At 44.5% G+C, this 19,741-nt stretch overlaps 2 protein-coding genes across 4 annotated transcripts in view; both read right to left on the bottom strand.

Annotated features, from left to right (window-relative positions):
* RIF1 (replication timing regulatory factor 1) overlaps positions 1-6,072 on the bottom strand; it is a 29,701-nt gene extending 23,629 nt beyond the window's left edge. For 2 of the 3 annotated variants that reach the window (XM_035331803.1, XM_035331804.1), the window contains exons 1-8: positions 5,840-6,071; positions 5,028-5,106; positions 4,332-4,428; positions 1,994-2,124; positions 1,786-1,880; positions 1,298-1,487; positions 310-402; positions 82-220 (exon numbers count right to left, since the gene is read on the bottom strand). In XM_035331803.1, coding sequence (XP_035187694.1) covers positions 82-220; positions 310-402; positions 1,298-1,487; positions 1,786-1,880; positions 1,994-2,124; positions 4,332-4,428; positions 5,028-5,106; positions 5,840-5,937 — 922 coding nt within the window. In that variant the 5' untranslated portion in view covers positions 5,938-6,071. Of the gene's footprint in view, positions 1-81; positions 221-309; positions 403-1,297; positions 1,488-1,785; positions 1,881-1,993; positions 2,125-4,331; positions 4,429-5,027; positions 5,107-5,839 lie in introns of all 3 variants that reach the window. The other variant, XM_035331805.1, reaches the window with a different exon arrangement.
* A 978-nt stretch (positions 6,073-7,050) lies between these two features.
* On the bottom strand, positions 7,051-18,748 carry TNFAIP6 (TNF alpha induced protein 6). The gene is made up of 6 exons (XM_035332316.1): positions 18,510-18,748; positions 13,874-14,011; positions 12,587-12,748; positions 9,632-9,860; positions 8,555-8,595; positions 7,051-8,175 (listed from the first exon to the last, which is right to left on the bottom strand). The coding sequence occupies exons 1-6, from the start codon at positions 18,601-18,603 to the stop codon at positions 8,012-8,014; spliced, it is 828 nt and encodes a 275-aa protein (XP_035188207.1). The 5' UTR covers positions 18,604-18,748; the 3' UTR covers positions 7,051-8,011.
* Between the last annotated feature and the right edge of the window lie 993 nt (positions 18,749-19,741).

Here is a 19,741-nt window from a genome sequence, read left to right as displayed (position 1 = left end):
GAAACAATACATACTCTTCCAGTTATAAACAGTGACAATACTCAAAATAATTCAGGTTAACTTTCTTTTTTAAAAATCTACCTGGATTTAAAGCAAAATTATCTATTAGACTCTTCCATGCAATGAAGGCTATTTTCTTTACTACCGGTGAGCCACTACGGAATCCAAGTTCCTCCAGCTGCAGCAACGAATTGATGAAACTGCCACTACGATGCAGAGTCTGCAAAGAACAAAGTTCAAAGTTACAATAATTGTCAAGAATTTAGTTATTAATCTCTAGGTAAGTAAAGTGACTGGTTTTCTGCTTACCTTTCCAAGTAATTTGACAAACAGTGGCCATAGTTTTAAGACGTAAGTCTCATTTTTTGTAGAAAACAGTTTTTGAAGTTCTGAAATTAATTTCTGCGGGCAAAAAGAAAAATAATTTATACAAGGAATACATTCAAGTTATTGTAAAAATTATGCAATCCAATCAATGATAACTGGAAATATACAAGCAGTCTGGAAATAACTTATTTCTAGAGCAGAAAGGTAAAATTTTCTACCAGGTAGCATTCCCTGGTGAGTCAGTCAAACGCTGCTACCATTTGATTACCTTCTTTGCTGAAATGAATAGCTGGTATCAATTGTTCCTGCTGATAATGTCGACCAACAAAATCAATTGCCTCCACTACCTGTAGGCTCTCTAACTCTCAAGTCACAGTGACATTATTAGTGGCAAATTCCACTTCAGCCAAAGGATTTACCTCTTTTGGTTGTTGGCGGTGGCTTGTTTGCTTTTAAATTTATTTATTTTTACAATGAGTGGTTAAGCACTGGAACAAGCTGCCCAGAGAGGTTGTAGGATTTCCTTCCTTTAATACATTCACAACTCAAATGGTCAAGGCCTTGAGCCACCCAGCTTAGCTTTGAAGCTAGCCCCGTTTTCTGTAGGAGGTTAAGTAGAAGATGCCATACCAAGTTCTACAACAGATCCTAGTTCTCTCACCAAATTCTTTTTAAGAAACAGTAACAGTATAACGATACTATGAGTTAGAAACCTGTCTTTACAGCATTAAAGATCACTTAAAGAGAAGCTTTTCTCACCAGTAATTCTTGCCAGAAACCTTAATTTTTCTTTTACAGTGGGCCTATGTTTAACCTTGCTGTTGAATTAGTTTTTCTGTCAGAACTGCTGTCATCATGAAGTTGCTCTTAATGCACAGTGGCAGTAAAAAGCTACTACTTAGACTACAAAAAGACAACAAAAAAGTCTACTCCTGTTTTATCCAGGAAAAAAAAGCACATTTCTACTTACTGTGGTCATTAGGTGTTCAGTGACAGCTGCCACCTCCGGCTGTTTCTGCAGCAGCAGGGGCATGCCCATCTCCAGCGCAGTGGCACCTCGGAGCTGCACTTTATGAGCCGAATGGACGACCAGAGGAATGATCAGCTTTGCCCACCTCACAGCCTCTTCTCCCATCTGGGTTGGGGTTTGCTCCATTAAGCTGAATTGAAAAGACAAATATAAGCATTGCTCATCTCTAACAGGCAGCATACTGCTCACACGCTCAGTCTCAGGTATCATCGATGAGTGCTCTAATTCAGCTCAGGATTCAGGAAGCCATTCTGAACAATTTTAGAACGTCCTATTTCGATGGCTTACTTAACTGCAATGCTCATGGGTTATTTCAACCTCCCCAAAAGCAGGACAAACTGATGTTTATAGTTGCCCTTTCTATGCCATCAGTATTTTTTAGGCATATGAGCTGAACTGAGAGCCAATAAAGAAAACAGTGCACATACCGTATAACAACATTCAGTGCTTCATATTCAACGACCATAGACTGGGCTTCTCCTTTAGTAAGTATTGTTTCCAGTGTAGAAATAATATTGGACACCTGAGGAAACACAAGAACAGAGTGAATGATGTACTCAAACACAAATATTTTCCCTGAGCAGCTGGAAGCATGAGATTTCATTTCCCAGGCTACAAAAAAGTTATGAAACTTACCTCCTTTTTAACAATTTCAGAAGGAAACATCTGCTTAGAAATCACCCAAAGTGCTCGAGTGCGAGTGTTTTTGTCTGGAGTTTTTATAGCAATGCTGTTCACCGTTGAAAGCAAGTCGTGTACTTCAGTTGCTGAAAGCAGAATGCATAGGAGTCAAACTGAGTATTCCACTCAGCTTCTTAGCAAGCCTCAGGTCATTTTGCTCATTTAACATTACAAAAGCAATGAGATCCATTCAACTAGACTGTCTTAAACATTACTTTTTGGAAGTTTCTCATGGAATTTTAGCTAAAAAAATCAAAACGTATTAATGCATGTAGATACTATTAACATAGCACATACATAGTATTGTAAGAAGCCAGAAAACCCAAAACATTTGGGTTTACGTAGCAAAAGTTTGGTAGCAGGGGGCTGCAGGGGTAGCCTCTGTGAGCAGAGCCCAGCAGCTGTCCCACATTAGATAAGGGCCAGCTCCAACCGGCTCCAAAAAGGACCTGCCACTGGCCAGAGCTGAGACAATCAACAGCACTGGTTGGTCATCTGGGAGGGCAGATTTAAGAAAGGGGGGAAAAAAACTGCTGTGCAACAGCAGCTAGGAGAGAGGAGTGAGAAACAGAGACCAAGGTCAGTAAAGGGGATGGAGGAGGTGCTCCAGGCAGGCAGCAGCAGTTCCCCTGCAGCCTGTGGAGAGGCCCCTGGTGAAGCAGGCTGTCCCCCTGCAGCCCATGGGTCCCACATGGAGCAGATCTCCACGCTACAGCCCGTGGAGGAGCCCCCGGTGGAGCAGGTGGATGTGGCCTGGAGGAGGCTGCGGCCCATGGAGAGGAGCTCACGCAGGAGCAGGGGTCTGTGGGGATCTGCCGCCCACAGGGGACCCGTGCTGGAGCAGTTTGCTCCTGGGGGATGGATGGACCCCGTGGTAAATAAATTGGACCCAGGCAATAAATTGCATGGATCTCCCTACACTGAATCTGTTTTGCCCATGATGTGATCTTGGTGAGTGATCTTCCTGTCCTTACCTCAACCCCTGAGCCCTTTCTGTCATATTTTCATCCCCTTTTCCTTTGAGGAGGGGAAGTAAGAGAGCAGTTGTGGTTGAGCTCAGCTCCCTAGCAAGGTAAAACCACAACTGTAAAGCTAGAAGATAATTTTACCTAAAAAGGGCTAAAGCTAAAAACTGAATATTCAACTATTTACAACTGCTTGGATTTCAACTTAGCAGTACTTTACAGTCAGTTTTCCTGCTCTGACATATATAAATTCACGTTAAGGTCTACAAAAAAAAAAGCCAGAACTTTTAGAGCTGAAACTGAGCTGACATTGAGCTTCTTGTCCCACCTTCCTAACTCTCCACTGATTTCCAGGACCTGACCTTATATAGCAGGCTTGACTGCAGTTTATTAACTGGTTAAAAAAGAAAAAAGCTCTAAGGGAAAGGAAAGGGACCACACAGACACTGCCAGAGATGCTTCATTTCCTCAAGAAATCAGGTTATAGTTTAAGTAATAGAAAGGCAAGAAACACTGGAAGATATAAATAGAAAAACGGAGAAAAAAGCACCGTGTAAAAACGCTCTCTGACCATCCACATGTGACAAGTTCAGCCTTCACCTTCCACCACTACACAACCTGTCCACACGCACACAGACAGCTGGCATCGAGCTGCTTCTGACCATGTCATTGCGACTAGGTACACCTGACACCTGGAACCTGTAATGGTACCTCCTGAGGACCAGCCAACTTGCACATCATCTCTCCTGGATTAACAAAACCCCGTGTTTTTACCTTGAGGTACAGCCTCAAGTTTTCAGCATCGAAACCTGCTGTTACAGGGATTTAGTATCTTCCAGGAACGCAGGCCATAAGGCTGTAAGACTGGATGTTTAACAGTTGTGCTGTTAAACATTTCAAAATAAGCTATTTTAATGCACCAAACAGGAATTACCAGGTGAACACTGAAAAAACACTGAAAAGCACTACCAAGCAGGCCCCCACTCTACAGAGGAAAAAAAACGTTCTTCATGATTTTTCCACTTGGGTGGCTTTTGATTGCAAGTTTTCCAGAAAACCATTACAGAAGCTAACTGCTACCAAAGCATGCAGTCAAACTATGAGGTAGTAGGCCAGTATTAGTGTAATAGCAAGAAATTGTGTTTTACTTTTTTTGCACAAGATGGAATTAGTGATCCGATCACACCGATATAGAGACAAAGCTATTATACCACTTGGGAACGGTAACATTTACCAAAATTAAAGCTTATGCTAACGAGGAAATAAAGGAAGGACTATGGTATAGAGATAGATGTTACCAACAACCACACTGAAGTTTGTCTGCTTACCTGGTAACTCAGATGTGATCTTTGAGTTAAAAACGCAGAATCCTAAGGCCTGCAACGCTGCGTTACTTAGCTCTAAATTTGCGCTAGAAATGTGGTCCTGAAAAAAAGTGACATGCATGTAAAATCTCAGCGTACTATACAGATGTAAAGCATTGTCTTAAAAACATCTGCTGAATGAAGAGACCTGTCAAAAATGAATGCTTGATGAAAAATACACCCATGTAGGAAAGCGTTCCTGTCTATACACACTCCAGATCAGTACAATAATTTAAATTCTGAAGACATTTTTGTTCTCTGTAACTTAGGTACCTTTACTGAAGAATGTGCTACACACCACAAGTTCTTTACTTCCTTGCTTTTTCCTGTACTAACGCTTGTCTCTGTTCTAAAACATCTAAGATGCGTGAAAAACCAAAGACTTTATTCTTTCAAAAAACTGACATTTAATACATACACATGATATCTTTTCTGGAAGATTTGATTTGACTGCATAACGCCACCTGAAGTCGTCCTAGTCCCTAAGCTGTTGTGTTTTTTTTTTCCCTGCATCAATTTCTAATAACACCACAGAAGTGTTCCACAAACAAACCCTTAATGCTACGTTACAAGCTGGAATTCTTAATTACATGAATGCATGTTCAAGTCTTAGCCTGGCCTTGCCCATCTGAACATAACTGTGATCTGGAAAAGACATACCTTGAACACTTTGCAAAGCTGAGGGAAGTGTCTTCCGACATCAGCCGTGAATTCTTTGCCTTCCTCACCAGTCAAGCGACTTTACAGAGCCGAAGGGAAAACAAGCAACATTCACCTGTTAAACTTGTTATCACCTACATAGCTTTAGATCTCTTATAGTGCACACTTTATGAGTAAATTTGAAAACAATGGTTAGGTGTCCTGGTTTCAGCTAGGACAGAGTTAAACCAGGACATCAGGGGACTATTTAATTCCTCAGGAAGTTAAAACAGAAGATGGCGAAGCACAGAAGGGTCAGTCAGCACGTGTTGCTTGACATACCAATAAAACAGTGCGTTATGAAGTACGTGCATGCTGGTATATTGGAAAAAGCAAAGTGCCTAACAACGCATTTTGTGCTTATGGGATGTGAAAAACATTATGGCTTTTAATCATAATTTTTTAAGCAAAGATGGAATGGTTAACGTGTAAGCTTCATGAGACTACTGGAAGTTGGATGAACTTTGCGCAGAAGCGGGTGAGCTGAAAGCACGTTCCTCAAGCAGCGTTCTAGATGCAGGCTCTGAGTTTAGGGGAGTTCTGGTTTGACATCTGGCAGCAGTGACGGCACATACCAGAGGCCAGCTGTGCAGAGGAGCTGCACCTGCCCCACAGACCATTAAGGACCTGTCCCAAACAGCCCAGCACAGACTCACGAAGCGCGCTCGCCCAGGAGACAACGCGATGACTGCCGGCACGGCCTCTAGGCGCCGAGATTACTTCAGACCAGCCCCGCGTGAGGCCTGTGAAACCTCCCCCGCCCCCGCGCCCACCTGACGATGGCGAGGTGCGCGTCTGTCAGCTCCCCCGGCGGGGCAGCCGGGTCCTCCAGCGTCTCCAGCAGGGGCTGCAGGCCGGCGGCGGCGCTCATGGTGCGGCGGGCCGGGGGCCGGGCCTCCTGCGGCGCGGCGAGCGGCGGCGGCCCTGGCTCCGGCCCCGAGCCCCCTGCCCCGAGCCCCCCGCCCGCGGCCGCGCCGCTGCCTCCCGGTCTAAGATGGCGGCGTGCGCGGGCCGGGCGGCGCGCGGGCCCGGGCGGCGGCGGCTCGACCAATGGGGAGCGCGGGGAGGCGGGGCTAAGGGCCGAGGCGGAGAGCACCGAGCGGCGCCACGCGTTTGCTCCGCGCGCGGCCGAGCGCCGAGCCATCGCTCGCTTCCCGCGCCCGCCGGGGCCCGCTGCGGATTGGCGGAGGAGGCGGCGGGGGCGGGGCGAGGGGCTGTCCGTCACCTGAGGCGGCGAGGCGCTCCGCCTCGGCAGCGGCGTGCTCGGCCGCGTCCTGGTAACGCTGGGGCTCGTCCGGCCGCGGTCACGCTCCCAAGCGCTTCTTTACGACTGGAAATAAAAACACGAGCGTTTCACAGCCCTACCCACCTGGTCACAGCGCCAGCCCCACAGAAACCGCCCTGCATAATCCTGAAACCCCGCAGCCCAGCCCGTTCAGCCCCTCAGCCGTCTCCCCGTAGTAACGCCTGACACCGAGGAGCCCCTTCCCCACCAAGCCGCGTAGCCACCTTGAGTTCCCAGCGCCATGCTCGCACGTCCCAGCTCCCGTCTCGCTCCGCTGCCTGCTGGCGGCTCTCCTCACGCCGGCTTCCGGCCCCCGGGGGTCCCCGGGAGGAGGGCGTGAGGGGGCTGAGGGCGGCCGGCAGGCGGCGGGGTCGTAAAATGCCGCTCCGCCGGGCCGCCCGCCCCCTCTCACCTCACAGGGCGTGCCAGCCGTCTGCCCTCTGTGCTCCTCCTAGGCTGGGAGTTAGAACCGTATTCCCAGGGAAATTAGAGCAATACGCACTCAAAAATGAAAACAATAATAATAATAATAAAGAGCTGTGACCCGAGACTCCCCTCTCAAGTCCCTCAGGCAGGGCAAGGGCATGGCTACCTGCACCACACAGAGACATGTTGCAGCTTACTGTTTTAACTTAAAAAAAGGCCTTCCTGGTCTGAAAAGTTCTCAGGGAATCAAAATACATCATTGCAAACTCAGGACAAGGTTAAAACAGAGGTAGCTTTAATGCTGCTTCAGACTGAGGAATTTAAACCGAAGTTGAGAACGTACAGAAAATGATTGGTGTTTATCAATTCAAACAGTACAGTCTTAAAACCCGTGTAAACAACGTACAGCATCTCGACAGTATCTGCAAAATGGGTTCGCTGGTTGTCGGCAATTTCTTTTGATGCTTCATCTCACCAGTTTTATCGTCGTTACCAAGTCTTTCATCTGATTCTTTATGAAGTGAAATCAGACCAGTGGAAAGACATGAACATCTCTGCTCCGCATGAGGAGACGCTGACAAAATTTCTAGAGTACTTTCTGATGCATCTCACAGCAAGATTACACCGATAATGTCATGGATCCTGTGCTTTCCATGCTTCACAACCTTCTGACTTCAGACAGCAACATGGGTGGCCGCTAGGCCATCCGCAGGATGAATTTATGCATCTTCAGAATAAGTGGACTCCAAACGCCTTTTGAACTCAGGGAAATTAGTTAATTAAAAAAAAAAAAAAAAAAATAGTGTAGAGAACAGGAAGGAAGAAAGCAGCAATCCAACAAATAAATAAGTGGAAACCAAGGAAATAAGGAGAGAAGAGCAAATTAGGTTTAAAAATATTTGAAACATTGGTCACAACAAGTTTGTTCAAATGGTGCAAGAAATAAGGAAAAGGAACAGTTTATATACAAAAATAGCTTTAAAGTCTTTGGTAACAGTGAATTCTTCAGTTTTTTACAGGTCTAGAAATCTAAAAATAGTCTTCCAGTATTCATGTAATTACATTTTATAATTTATTTCCTAGTATACTTTATTAACAAAACTTACATAAAACAGAAAATAAAAAGTCAGAAAGATATGAAGGAAATGACAGTATGTCTGTCTTATCTGAAGAAACAGATGTCTGAATTGGGTTCTAAAACACGTTTCCTAATGAGCATATCATGTTACTCTTTTTACATGATACCAAACTTTCCAGGTAATAAGTTTGCTTTTCCTTGGGAAGTTGTATTCTTTCCATCACCTGACTTTGAAGGCATGTCTACAGCAACATACCTAATTTGAAAACCACCAGCAGTCACTGAGGAGTCTGTCAGAAACTTCAAAGTCATCACATTGCCTGGACAAGAAAAAGGAAAAAAAAAGTCACCCTGATTTAAGAAGAAAAATCACCACGATATGCAAAACAGGCATAAAGCCTCATGGATCTCTAGGTGACACTGGGGTGAGGTTGTACCATGAGTGTGCAGCAAATATTTTTTGGATTCTGCTGTGATTTGCATTCACTAGTTGAACCTCAAATTGTGCATGGAATGGTACATCATTCATTTAAAAGTAGCTGCACTGATGAAAAAGCACGCTGGTAGTTTTGAATAGCAGCTTGGTCGTGAAGCAGAGATTGAGTCTCTGGACATCTTATTATGAGAAAGCAGGGAGAAAAGTTTATTTGGGCTTATTATTATTATTTTTTTTAACCATAAAGAGTACAAATATATTACCTGTGCTAATGATATCATCTGGCAACTCATCTCCACAAAATCTGGAAAAAAAAAAAGAGAGAAATGGTCGTGACTGAACACAGCAGGTATGCCCTACCCTGCTGTGTGGGGACGCACACTGACCACGGGGCTCTCAGGCTGTACTCTCCTCTGGAGCTGTGCCTCGTGGGGCCAAGCTGGTTGTAGCTGTTCAGTGCACAGAATTCTCTGCATGTTAAAGCCATTGACTAAAGGATTTTTGTCACGATTTTACAGTGAGGATTAAGGGAAGGAAAAATGCAGGAAACATTTTTCAAAATATGAAGGAAGTAAATGATGCAAAACAAGAAAAAAAAATTAACAAGGCATTAAGGAAAAGAACAATGGCTTAAGGCTAAGAAAGGAAGAACTTTGTCAAGAAAAACATCTAAAATGATCTGTAAAGGAGAAACAAATGGGCTATATCTTTGCTTTGCTACACATGATTTGTAGAAAGGATATGAAAAGTGGCAGGAATTGGGAAGTGTTTTTATCACTTCCCCCCCCCTGCCTACCGGAAAAATGAGGACCTTCATAGTAAAAATATGACCGCTAAAGAACAAGCAAAAACAGCAAACAAAAGAAAGTGAGAATTAAGCAAAGAGACAAATGGAATTTTATAAGAGAGACCTGGAACACCTGTTCTGATTTTGTTACAAAATATTTGACTTCTGTAGCAAAGGATAAATTTTGTTGCTAACACTTTACACCTCTCCTCCCTCGTTTTAATTAAAGCAAATACAAAATATTTTTTGAAATTGCTAGGTCTTCCTGCAAAGTCATAGAGAATTAAAATAAGTAGCTGACTAAAAAGTCTCGAGCTCTCTTTCATGTAATTCAACAAAGCAGAAAAGGACAAAGCACAATTTCCTGAGACCCTTTACAGGGCTGTGTTAATAAAAGTGAAATGAGGTAACTTGTCAGGCACTATTACTACAAGTATTATGAGCATATCAGAGGTGCTAACTGGACAAAGTAACACAGTGTTTTTCTGAAGTAATGTTTCAGAAAAATATATATCATTTGATTATTTTTATATTAAAGTTGGAATTACTGTACCTGCCCACAAAACCGTTGATGTCGTCATAGCTATCATAGATCTCCAAGAAATCAGCCATACAAGCAGTGTCGTCTTCAACATCAAACTCCAGAAACTGTAGATGAATCCGCTGTCCATACTTCACTCTAATATGCCAGTAACAAATTTGCTCATTTTCATACTCGTTTGGGTAGCCTGGTGACTTAAAAACATGTTTTGAATCTGTGAAGACTCCACCACATTCTTTTCCTAAGAGAAAAATAAAAACATCAGAGTTCAAGTATTCATTTTGGATATGGCTATGATTTAATGCTTTGAGCTCTTTCACCCAGCAGATCCATAGAAAATCACACAGGGACATCCAGCACGAGAGCGTTTTTCATACATTTAAGCAGTCAGCATTCACAAGAAACGTCCATCGTTCCTAGCTTTTGGAAGCAGATATGTTGGAAGTAAGAGGCATGATCCAAAACTCATTGAATTTAGAGGAAAAGCTTTCATTGACTTCAGTGGACTTTGGGCCAGAGCTAAGTGCTTCATGTAAAAGGCATTTAGGGTTTCTGACTGTGCTGAACTGTAAGCTTTAAGGCTGTACTTGCACGTTGCCCTGGCATTCCATTTCAGCCTTTCTTCTTCAAAAACCTCTTTGAAGCCTGTCTTGTGCAAAATAACAAACAAACAAACAAACCCCCCACCCACCTTGTAAAGGTCAGTGCTCACATACACTTTGTTGTACCTGTTAGCACTGCAGCTCTTGCACTCCCCCCAAGTGGAGGTCCTGAAGTGCCCGTGTTCAGACCTGGGGAGGCACTTTTTAGGTGTGAGTTCAGGCCCTGAAGCTGGCTGGTGTGGTTAATGCTCTTCGTTCGTCCACTGCCCCGAACTAAGGGCTTTGTGCCCCAGGACACTCGTGTCCCACCTGCAGCCAGAGAGCTCTGCCAGCCGGCAGAGCAGGCTGCCCACCCAGCACAACTACATTTCCTTTCCATGGGAGAGGTTCAGGCTGTCTTGGGAGTGTTGGCAGTTCTAGTTTCCCTTTGTCCTCTAACCAAACAGAGCATCTGGAAAGCAACTACCTCTCCTCCCAGAGGAGAAGGCTGACAAAGGAGAGTGTTGGGCTGACATAAATGCAGTAATAATGAGGGCAGTAGTCTCTCTTGCAGTTTTCTTTGTGTGCTGAACATCTGTGAGCGTCCCCCACCCCGCAGAGCTATTCGGTTAACAACTGCCCAGCTCACATAAACAAGCTCAAACCCTGCGAGCACAAACAAATGTGCACAGCTGTACAGACGTCACCAACAGCTCCAGCTTCTGGCTCTGCCAGCCAGGGCAGCACGCTCCCCAGGAGCAGGGGACTCGAATGGAGCACAAAGTTGAACTTCTCTTTTCGTGTTGGTGCCCACTTCTTCCATCTTCCCAGCCACGCGAAGTGGTACCGAGATAAACTGACGCAGCGGCCGTGTAAATATTTCATCTGCAGTGTAGAGAATGGAGGCGAATGGAGACAAGGCCCATGTCTGGTGAAGTCCTGTCTGTCGTGTTGGAAGCATCTCTCCAGGTCTGCTTTGGAGACCCACTTTTCTCTAGTTACACTGCAGTTACACGTGCACACACATGCACACGCACAAGACATTGCTGGGAGCTGGACCTGTCAGGTGGTTCAAACCCAGGCATGGCATTCATTTCAAGACTTGTTCTACCTCAGGCACGAGAAAGAAGGAATAAGGGTTAACATTTTGCCTGTTTACAGGCAAAATACCCAGAGAATGGTTCCCCTGTCATAATGTTTTATCTGCATATGACTCTACAAACGCATTGGAAGGCTGGTAAACAGGAACAACAGAGTTGCAGGCACACCCCTATTTCCCTCCAAGAACTGTGTTTACAATAAAGAAATAAAATAACTGAAGAACGTAACTTTCCAGGCTGGATTTTGAACCATAGCCTACATTCTACCTCTTTGGCACAAATTCCTACGTCTCACCTGGACAGCCACATCCAGCCTTTTAGGCAGACCCTCCGGTGACTTCAGCAGACTTCTCCCAGAGGCAGCTCCCTAGCGAGGTGGCATTGTCCCTGCAACGTGCCACGGTACCTCTGAGATGTCTGACAACTCTTGTAGTTCTTGGATGCAGATTAAAACACACATGCCTACCTTTGCTGCATTTAATTATAGCTAAACTTCATGTCCAGCTAATAAAAGGAACACAAGTGAGATTTGGAACAAAATAAAAGGAGCAAGTCAGATTTGAGTGAATTCTGATTTTTTAGAATAAAAGCTTTTACAAACCCAAGATAACCAGAACTTCCCTAGATTTTATTTTCAGAACTCTCATGGCTGTTTCCCAATTTTTAGCAGCAGTGCTTGCAGCAAGATGACAGAGAACTTTGAAAGAAATCGTATGGTTCTTTATGTGCAAACTGGGAAAAATGTAAAGGCAAGCAAAAGGGTAATTATCACTGAGACTGATTTTAATTTTCTAAGTTACCATCTTGCTATGAAGGTAGGAAAATGTGCTTACAATACAGGAGTTAATTTTTTTACTTAATGCACTGTTACGACCACTTCGCTCAACATCTGTTCAGCACCTCAGGTTAGATATTTAAATGAAATTGTAGGCTAAATGTAAATGCCTTTATACAAAAGAAGATCACATTGGGAACATCACTTACCTTTTAATCAACATCAGCGTATCATCACACTTTTAGTTTCTGGAGGGCCTTTGGTCAGGCCCAGTTACCTACAGCACAAGGCAGCGCAGAGACACTGAGCTCCGAGCGAGCTGGATCGGCTGCTGGTGACAGCAGAGGGTGCAAGGCTCCCGATCAATTTGTGTCAATACATCCCCCTTCACAGACTGCGCGTTTATGGTACTGAGGCTAACTCATTCAGAGCCAGGGTGCCTTTGCACTGCCAGACAGCAGGGCATGCAGTCATAACCTCGGACCCGAGGGGAAGGGGTTTCTGAACACACCGTTAGGGTTGTAGCAGTAGGCATCCCATCTCTCGCTCCGGTTGAGGCGAATCCCGTAGTCAACGATGCCGGTTTTTCCAAAGCCGCAGTTGGCTCCAGCTTTCACTATGGGATAACCGACCCTGCCCTTTGCCATCCAGCCAGCAGCACACACGTGGAAACCTGCAACGGGGGGGAACCGGGGCATCGATGTGATAAATCGATCCTAAGCAAGAAACTGCTTTTTGTTCCGGTAAGTCAGGACTTACTCAAGGCGATCAATGACACAGATGTAATTAGCCTAATAGAAATTGAACTACAGGAAAGAATTGTACTTTGAGGGGATAATTTTAAGCAGGAAATGTAAAATTGCTTTATGTTCTCCACAGCACGATCATCGGTTCCTCATGTGAAGACAAAAATCAAATGCAGATGGACTATACGGTCTCCAGGGTTGTGTGTTTTAAATGCTGTACCAGCATTTGTAATCAAATTATACATTGGATGAGTTATGTAAGTGAATAAATCGTGCTCTTTGTTTCCCTTTTGAATCCATACAAACTTACTAAATCGTACCTCAAGAGCCAGTTCGCAGTATTAAGTTCTGAGAGTGAATAAATGCTATACATGGAAGGTAGCTAAGGGAACGAGGTATTTACTTAAAATACTTGCAGTTTAATTGTAAATACCTAAAATGCCTTGCTAAATTTCTTGCTAAACAACAAGATCCTGTTAATGCATTTTGTGGCTGAGAACCTAAATACAATAGCCAAAGAATGCAGTGTTATTCTGTCTGGTAGGGGCTGATTCCATGTTTTCACCAAGATGATCTGGAACATATTTGTGGCGTCCTCGGACTGCGAGCCACGCAGAAGAGACAAAAGTGCCTTTTTTACATATGTGCTGCTGCTGAGAGCCAGGTTCTGACTCAACAGCATAGCCTGCGAATTTCTAGAGAAGAGGTCATTTTCCATTGTTTTCCTAATGGGCTGAATGAATTCATCATTCCTCATCAGGAATCGAATGGGAATGAGGCTCCCCGCCGGCTCGGGGCTGTGCTGCTCCCAGAGCCCAGGGGATGCACGGCACCGGGCGCAGGCACAACCCCGACAGCTCTGCAGGTAGCACGGTCACGCTCTGGTGCCGAGGGGGGAAACTGCGTGCAGCTCGGGCCAAAATCCAAGGATCTTACAAGTCTCTCGGTCCCAGAGTTCATAACATTCATGAAAATCCAAGGCATTATGAATGAGCAATGTGATAAGCAAATGGCTAGGCTTTTTTTTTTTTTTTTTTTTTTTTTTTCCAGACCTATTTTCCTTGCCGCCTCCAGCTGCTGATAGGTGGCCAGATGTCCTCCTTCGTACTCGCAGACTGCTTTTGCTTCCGCATAGGTGAGCCGGTACTTGCCGGAGCGTGACTCCCGGTGGTACACTCCAGCCGCTCGTTCTGGGGACCAAGAACAGTCAATGCCTTCAGTACAGCCTTGTGGGATGCCCTCCCATCTCCCCAGTCCCCCCAGGACCCGCACCTCGGGCCGATGGCCAGGTGAGAACCGAAACAAGCTGTTCAGCTGGTAGCTGTGCCGTTCGGGAAGCGTCCGGAGAAGGCACCCCTCCCGCCCCTAAGGTATGGGTTAGCTCAGAAGTTTTGAACAACAGAGCTAGTCAGAGCTTGGCAAGGTTTGAGCAAGGGAAAATCAACAAACGCAGGGAAGGACTCCCAGAGGGCTCCTCAGAGAGCAGTAGCTATGGGAACGATCGCTGGTGTCAGCATCGCTGGTTCTGTGCATCCTATCTGACGCGGGGGAAGCTCGTTCTGGACTGCCATCACAGCATACTTTTGGATGCAGCCTTAGTGCTTTTGGAAGATGAATCGGAGCTTTGTTTTCAATCTCCAGAGGAGTCAAATCAGAGCTACTTGGACAGAAGAGAGGTAAAAATTAAAGGGGATGAAAAAGCGAAATAAAAATATCTGAGCTTTGTCACAAAGGGCAGAACCAGAACAAATGCTGGCTGACATTTTTGCTGCACGGAAAATTAATACAATTTCATCCTTTTTTTATTTTTTTTTTCTTTGCTGTTGGAGGTCCAACATAAAGCATCTTTCCAGGGAAACCTAGAAATTGTCAGCGCTACTACAGGTTTTACAATCTCTTCTTGTTTCACTTGCCTGATACCATATGTGCAGAAATCTGTCTCAGAAGCAATATGCATATCTAACTGAACAGCACTTCTGCTTTTTTTTTAATATATATTTAGTATAATCTGAGAAAAATGTCTGTCTGCAGTTAATGCTATTCAACATGATTGAAAAAAAAGAGGCAAAACAGGAAGCATTCATACAGTAGTTACTGGTACCATGGGAAAAAGAGAATGTCTTTTCTAGTGACATACTTAGAATCAGCAGTTTTGGCTAGGTTAGGATATTTTTTTAAAAAAAATAATATGGTCACCACTGAATTGTGGTTAGCAATGGTGAGATCCCGTATCAGATACAGAATGACGCTTGCCAATGTAGTTTTTGGACCCACAGTCCCTGGACTGGCGCCCAGTGAAGTCAGTGAGATTGCTGACAGCGATCTCCGAAGACTGAGAGCTGCTTTCTGCAGCATCGCTGGGAATGTCCCTGGCATGGGCACGGGTTTACTTATATTGTAGGGAAAAATCCTTCTAAGAAGCCAGTTGGAGTGTGAAGAAAAGTCCTAACACCTACCAGCTGTGGAATAACAGTATGCTATTAAAAAAAAATCTTTTAAAAAGTTCCTTGTAGGAAGCATCATTTTTCATTCACCTAATAGTCTATCATGATAAACCCAGCTGCTGTTTCTTTACAGCTTGCTCATGTTGAGTTCAGCACGTGTGGAAATCTGAGCAATACAGAAAATAGCGCACCACAGCCTCCCTGCACACTCGGGACAACCTGGTGATGAGATTATTGATCGCTGCAGCTCATAGGTAAGTGAGCGGAAAGGTGAACTGCAGTGAGCTGGCAGTGAGTTGAAAACCCCAGATGTTAGTCCTTGGGATTAGCTGAGCTGCCCCCCTTACACCGAGTCAAGGAGTAAGGGGCAGCTGAATCCTAAGGCTTGTCACTTTCACAAGTGACCCTAGCACTTTTACTGATGCTAACATGTCAGTATGGACAGATACCACATTTTTCAGGGTATTGCTGGAAAGATCTGCTCTTCAGAACTTCTGCAAGGGCTGCTCTTCCACCAGCAGCACCGCCGAGTCTTCCTGCAGTGTCTCAGAGGGTGGTGGTGTCCTGCTGAGAGCGATCCCCCATCTGTCTGTGGCTCCCTTGTGACATGAGAAAAGTAGCCTTCGGAAAGGACCACACACAAGTGGCTGCTCTCTTTATGAGACCTGTCTGAAATCTCCTCTCCCTGGGCCACAGTGAGATCTTTCAGCTGAGCTGGCTCTTTATCTGCCTGAAAACCTGCATGTTGGGAGTGCTCTTTCCAGGATTCCTCCACCCCCTTTTCTCCTTCCACAAAAGATCATGGGTTGCACGGCTGATGGGACACTTCTCTTCCAACTCACATTTCTTAAAGCTCTCCCTGAGGCCCAGAGCCAGCAGGACTGGGCAAGGACAGTGACCCCCTGCTCACCCACAGCAGCAGGTGAATGTGAACCGTGGCCAAGCTCTTCTGCACAAACACAGCCAGTGTGAGACTTGGCCTAATACAGTTCCCTCACTATGCATGGCACGGTGCTACACGTTAAAGGCTGAAACAAATACGTAACTTTTAAGTGGACGACAGCCAGGTACAGCTCCTGGCATGGTCATACTACAGCAAATGGGGCAGGCATGGCCCCAAACCTCCCTGACACATGGTGAAACTGGGACCACAGAGAGGGGAGAACCTGTCGGGGGAAACCTGCACTGAGAACCGGCTCTCGAATAAGCGCCTGAACATATTTGGGCAAGACTGTTCCAATCTTCTCATCGGTTTACAATGAGTCTTTGGTTATAGCGTGCCTGTTTCAAAAATGAGTGACCATAAAATTCCGTTCACACAAGAAAGACATTAGCAGGACACGATACAATCAGCTGCAGGGCTCCGTGTTTACTGAGAAAACAAAAGATCTTTTGTACCACTGAAAAAAGTAAAACACACGAGCATTTCTAGCCTGACCTCTACAAAATATTTGATATTTGTGTTAATGGTTTGTTGAGGAAGAAAGGTAAAATGGAAGACTCCCTTCATTTTCACTCTGGTCTCAATCATGTTTTATCAGAAGAGGAGATAAGCGAGGCTCAGATGCCACTGCACATTCCGAGGTTTTACTTAGCAGGGTGGGTCTTGCTTTAATGCTTGTCCACAGTTAGTGTGAAATTGGGGTTACTTGTTTTATTGCTCAAATAACTTCCTTTTTTTTAAAAAAAAAAAAAAATCAAAGACTCATACATTAGATGGCTGTGAATTTGCCCGATTTTTCTTCATTTGTATGTAATTTCACTGAATTCCATTGGTAATTTAATTGACTGCAGTCTGGATTTTGTTTGAGTAATTCTTTTTCGGCAGTTGGAATAGATGGTGCATTTTAAAAGGAGTTTCATTGGAAAACAGAATGGAAAGCAGAGTGGTTATTTCAAAGCTGCACATTGTTCTTCCAGCTTTTTGCACGTGTTTGTTCCTTTAGAAAAAGCCATCAGTTTTTGCTCCTGTCCTTGATTTTTATTTACTCTCATTGTAAATGCTGGAGGTGCAGCAAAACATGATCTTAGGAGCGCTGGGTGTCCTGAGCCCACTACCCTGGGGCTGGGGTTCTCTGCCCCTGCTGTCAGGGTTTAACACAACCTCAGTGCTACTCATCTGCTGCATCCCCAAGCGCTGCTCCAGCCTGGAATACAAGCTCTGCTCCCCACGCCAAGCCCTCCCCTGCCATCGTCCGCTCGAAGAGCAGCCCCTCGAGGAGGCGCGTGAGGCTGCCAAGCTGTTCCCCCCCAGCACCCTCAGCAGCCACGGGACACAGCGGGCGTGCTCCAGGTTCAGAAGGAAAGGCAAGTCATTAAAAAGGTGCAGCCAGATGGAAAGCAATACTGACACTGCTCCTTCTCATTTCTGTTCCTGCTGTTTACATGGTCCTCTGAGAAGGGGCTGGAGCCACGTGCTTGCTGCACCAGCTATGAGTGTGGCTCCAATTCCTCATGAAACATCTCAGCGCTACAAAAATGTACAGGCTGCAGGAATGCCTTAAAATCCTTAAAGAAATATGCAGCATCCTTAGACAGGAGAAAGGAGTTTGTAAACATTTGTCTATAAAACAGAGCACTCGGTGCATATATTTGCTTTGGCGTATTTTATGTGACTGCATTTTGAATATGTTTTGCTGTTGTATTGGATAATTATGAAGACTTATAAAAGAACTCAAAGAGGCATTTAAACCCACTCGAGGTATAAGAAACTATTCCCACAACATTTTTATAGCCCTTTTGGAATCTTTTCTCAACTGTTTAATGATGAGAACAAACCAATGGCCAAAGCATACATTTCTGTACTTCCCTAGAAACCTAGGAAAGATATTGATATTATTTCCAGATCATTTAGTTTCATATGTAGGACCCCAGGCATTTGAACTATGTTCATGCAGAAAATAATTCATTCCTTTGGCAAATGTTTCTTTTCATACTTGTTTTCCTTCATTAGAAGCAGCTACTGTTTAACAGTTTTCTCTTCACCTCATGCTGTAGGAAAACACATTCAGATGAAATATTCCATAACTATTTTTTCCTGCACTTCAGAGAAACAATAAAACAAAAGGCTTATAAGTACTAAACTTGCAGTCATTACTGATATAAACTGATGACCAATTTCAATGAAGATTTTGCTAATATTAATGCCTGGCTCATTTTGGTATTGCTAGCTGTTTATTTTTATACTGTTAGATAAATACAGTGACTTTTGCAGCGAAACATTCATGATTAAATTATTTCTTACCTAGCCAGATAGAGTTATGCAGCACTCCGTCCTTGAATCCCCATGCCTGAGCCTGTTCCCACAGCAGGGCAGAGAAGAAAATCAGTGCAATCATCTCTTCCGAACTATTAGGCTGTAAATATCCCCTGTTAAAACACTCAGGGTAACCTCCGCTAGCAGCTGGCTAGATCCTATTGGAACATCTGGTAGCCAGATCTTAAATAGTGCTTTCAGCTGTGAGGTCAGCAAGCCTGCTCCAATTGTGCTTGCTGTAGTATTATTACACAATTAAATGTGATGTCTGCAGTCGTCCATGTGACTCACTTTTGGCTCTTTTGATTCCCAGTGTGTCCAAGAAACCATTCTACCCCTAACTACTGCAGCACACATGAACACTTTTCAAGCCAAAGTCTGTTCATTCCTCAGCGTTCAGCGTCTTCAGATTCCACAGAACAATAAAACTAATAACCACTCTATCTGCTCACAGTGTCTCTAGTCACACCATTTATGGGACCGAAGAGAATCACACCGACTGCTTCTCATTTAAAAGTTTCGGTTTTTCAGATATAATTTGGACTTTATTTCACAGCGGCCCTGATCAATTAAAAAATACCAGGGGAATCTTTTTCACTGGATATTTGAATTCAATTTCCCTACATGTAACTGCAAGGCAAACCCCCAGATCAGCACAAAACTACAAGTGTCAAAAACAGATGCTCTTTGTTCTGCAAGTGGGAAATAAAGCTAAAATCTTCCTCTCCAAACCATGGTTTAAAATCTGATTCATAGTGTGACAGCTGTCTGCCTGTCTTCCCTTCTGGCAAGAAGTGAATTCTGCAGCTGCTCCTTGTGGATGACTGGGAGAGTAGAAAGGGGGGAAAGATAAGGGTATGGAAAATGGTCTGGTGGCCCCACACAATGAGCAGCCATTGGAGGACTCTGCTCTCCAGTTCTGCTAACATTCATAACTTCTGAGTCAGGAGCTACAGAAAAAGATGTGCTCATGGCCATGAAGACAATTGAGTTAAAATAAATGAAAAACAGAAATCCAAAGGAAGGGGTGGAGGACTCTGTGCCTACTCAAAAATATTTCACATAGATGACTGTTGTATCAAAGAGGAAGATATTCATCAGTCCAGCCTTAATATAAAGCGATGAACACCTATTTACACTGCATACACATATACACACGCATTCCTCCCAACTACATCTCAGGCAGATGCTAAAGGGGGGACCTGTGGGGAAGTGGAGCT

The sequence above is a fragment of the Oxyura jamaicensis genome, chromosome 7 (assembly GCF_011077185.1).
Source record: "Oxyura jamaicensis isolate SHBP4307 breed ruddy duck chromosome 7, BPBGC_Ojam_1.0, whole genome shotgun sequence".
In the NCBI taxonomy this organism is placed as follows: domain Eukaryota; kingdom Metazoa; phylum Chordata; class Aves; order Anseriformes; family Anatidae; genus Oxyura; species Oxyura jamaicensis.
The sequence above is the reverse complement of the archived record's forward strand: the minus strand, read 5'-3'. Positions and strand labels throughout refer to the sequence as shown.

What these genes read in the sequence shown, in the direction of transcription:
- TNFAIP6 (XM_035332316.1), bottom strand. Translation starts at nt 18,603, where the DNA reads ATGATTGCACTGATTTTCTTCTCTGCCCTGCTGTGGGAACAGGCTCAG. An exon ending in GCATAACTCTATCTGGCTAG is followed by an intron (nt 14,012 to 18,509) that starts GTAAGAAATAAT and finishes CTTGGTCCCCAG; the next exon opens with AACGAGCGGCTGGAGTGTAC. An exon ending in CTACTGCTACAACCCTAACG is followed by an intron (nt 9,861 to 12,586) that starts GTGTGTTCAGAA and finishes TTTTTCTCTTAG; the next exon opens with GAAAAGAATGTGGTGGAGTC.